The sequence below is a fragment of the Limulus polyphemus genome, unplaced genomic scaffold (genome assembly GCF_000517525.1).
Source record: "Limulus polyphemus unplaced genomic scaffold, Limulus_polyphemus-2.1.2 Scaffold1833, whole genome shotgun sequence".
NCBI lineage: Eukaryota > Metazoa > Arthropoda > Merostomata > Xiphosura > Limulidae > Limulus > Limulus polyphemus.
Window position 1 is genome coordinate 139,028 of NW_013667443.1, and position 2,353 is coordinate 141,380.

General features: G+C 30.8%; 1 protein-coding gene across 1 annotated transcript in view; it reads left to right on the forward strand.

Annotated features, from left to right (window-relative positions):
• Nucleotides 1-423: 423 nt before the first annotated feature.
• The window catches only part of LOC106465093 (protein TANC2-like), a 55,444-nt gene continuing 53,514 nt past the window's right edge, over nt 424-2,353 (forward strand). The window contains exon 1 of the mRNA XM_022392921.1: nt 424-606. Coding sequence (XP_022248629.1) covers nt 450-606 — 157 coding nt within the window. The 5' untranslated portion in view covers nt 424-449. The remainder of the gene's footprint in view (nt 607-2,353) is intronic.

Genomic DNA, 2,353 nt, shown 5'->3' on the forward strand with positions numbered 1-2,353 from the left:
ACTGCTTCGTTTGGTCGAACCAAAACCTTTAACGGTAAAGTACGAACTACCCGGTACTTTAGTCGTTGTAAGACCGTAACGACGTATCGTTGACCACCGACAAATATATATATATATATATATATATATATATATATATTGCAGTTTTTCCACTAATTAATTTCCTATGTATTATAATAGAAAATTAATAATTTAACCGAATTTCTATGGCCAATTTTTTGAACCGAACATTGTTACACTCAGAACCAAAAAAAAAATTACTTAATATTGTGTAATATATGAACTCCAACGGTAGTGAACACTGTGTAAATAAATCGGTAATTTTAGGGTTAACTTCTGCATATTCGTAGAACTTGTGATGATAAATTTGGTTGTGATTTGTAGAAGATGTAATGTCCAATATTTGTATTTTTTATATTTATTTTAAAGATATCCACACCGTCAGGAAAATGATGATGGGAGTCGATTCCAGTATTCTTAGATGTCCATCTTGCCACATGCCCTTTGACAAAGGTAAAAAACGACGCCTCATCGACAACTGTGGTCACGAACGTTGCTACTCCTGCATGTTCAACTCTGACAGATGTCCACTATGTATCCAGGAACGTAAGTACTGTTCTCGCCATTTTTGTACGTCAGCAGCAGGCAACTATAGTAACGAATTTTATCACATCGTGCAACGTGGAAACTAACATGTGGTCTTCCAACGACGTAGCGGGACATCCATGCATTTTTAGCTAAATTAGTTGTTTTTGTTTAAGCCTTTCCATAATTAAGTTATCTCTTCGAATGACTAAAATCCTGCGCATGCTCACCAGCAGGTAATTAATTCTATTAACATCGAAATCGGTAATATAAAGATTAGTTAAAAGTCCATTAACGATCCAGTTGTTTGTGAGGGGATTAAGTAAAATCAATTAAATACTTAGTTACGTTTGTCTGTCCAACAAAAGTCACTCAAAAAGAGACGAGAAACGCTTCTCTGATCTACATCCCCTGTTAAGCATATACTTGTTCGACCTACGCTGTTGACAATCATAAACTTACGAAATAGCTTGCTCAATGAATCCGTTATTTTATTTTATTCTATTATATACATAAATAGGAAAAAAAAGAACAACAAATTTTAACAGAATGTATTTTAAAAAATACAGAAACAATCCTTACTTTGGTTGGCAAATTTAGACTGCTTCATTTAGGTATACGGATCACAATGCCAACCAAAGTAGGGATTAAAAATATTTTTAAAATCTATCCAACTAGTATCAGTTTACTTGTTTGTTTACTTTTTATAACAGAATTTATTTTGTTTTGTATACTTCTTAGAGCAATTCTACAATTAACCAACGATCCCTAATTTCTGTTAAAATTATATTTTTTACTCCTTTTTATTTGTTTAGTTTATATATGTCCATAGAATGGACACATCTATAAACTATCAGTATAGCCATATCTCTGATAGCTATAACTTTTACAATAATTAAAACCACAATCACAAATTTATAAAATTTAATCCTTATTTTAGCCTACAAATAAGTTTATAAAGTTGCCAAAATAGGGATTAAATTTTATACATTTGTGATTGTGGTTTTAATTCTTGTTTCATTACTTTTTGTAGCAGGATCCCTAATTCGTTTTAAAATTAATTTTTTTTATATTCTTTGTTGTTTACTTATGTTATACCTATAGAAACTGTCGCGTGTCTATCCATAGATGTGTAGTGCCATCCGTTGGGGTTGAAAATATATTTAAGTACGTGTATAACATGTTTACATTTTATATTATACTTGTATATATATGAATTTTTATCGGAATATCAAAAGCGGATATTCACAGACCAGTCAAGTAAGCTGGAGAAATCTTGTAGCGATAGTCCGAGCTGTCTAGGCGCTAGCCCTGCTGACGTGATCAGGTTGGTAGGTAGTTGATGAAAATGTTGCTCTTTTAGAAAATGTTTAATTGTTATACCTTTTTAGCGTATTATTAGTATATATGAGAATAATATATCGTAACCAATACTTTGAATGGTCGGTTTTTCGCTTAGGAATTCGATATAGTGGTTTCTCGGCGCGTGAATTATTTGGAACTCTTGTCGATCCATACTATTAAGTACTACTGTATTTAAAATTATACATTAATAATCTACGACTTGCTTAAAAATGAACTGTGATGCTATTGTTAGAAGTCTGAATGAAAAAGTAGCTAAAAATTATTAAACTTGTGTTATTTTCTTCGTGATAAAAAAAAAATTAACTGAATTAATATACAAACACTTGTATGTAAAATCTGCAAAAAATACTATTAAAAAGAATAAAAATTTACATCTAATAATAATTATGTTTGTTTGTAGTTA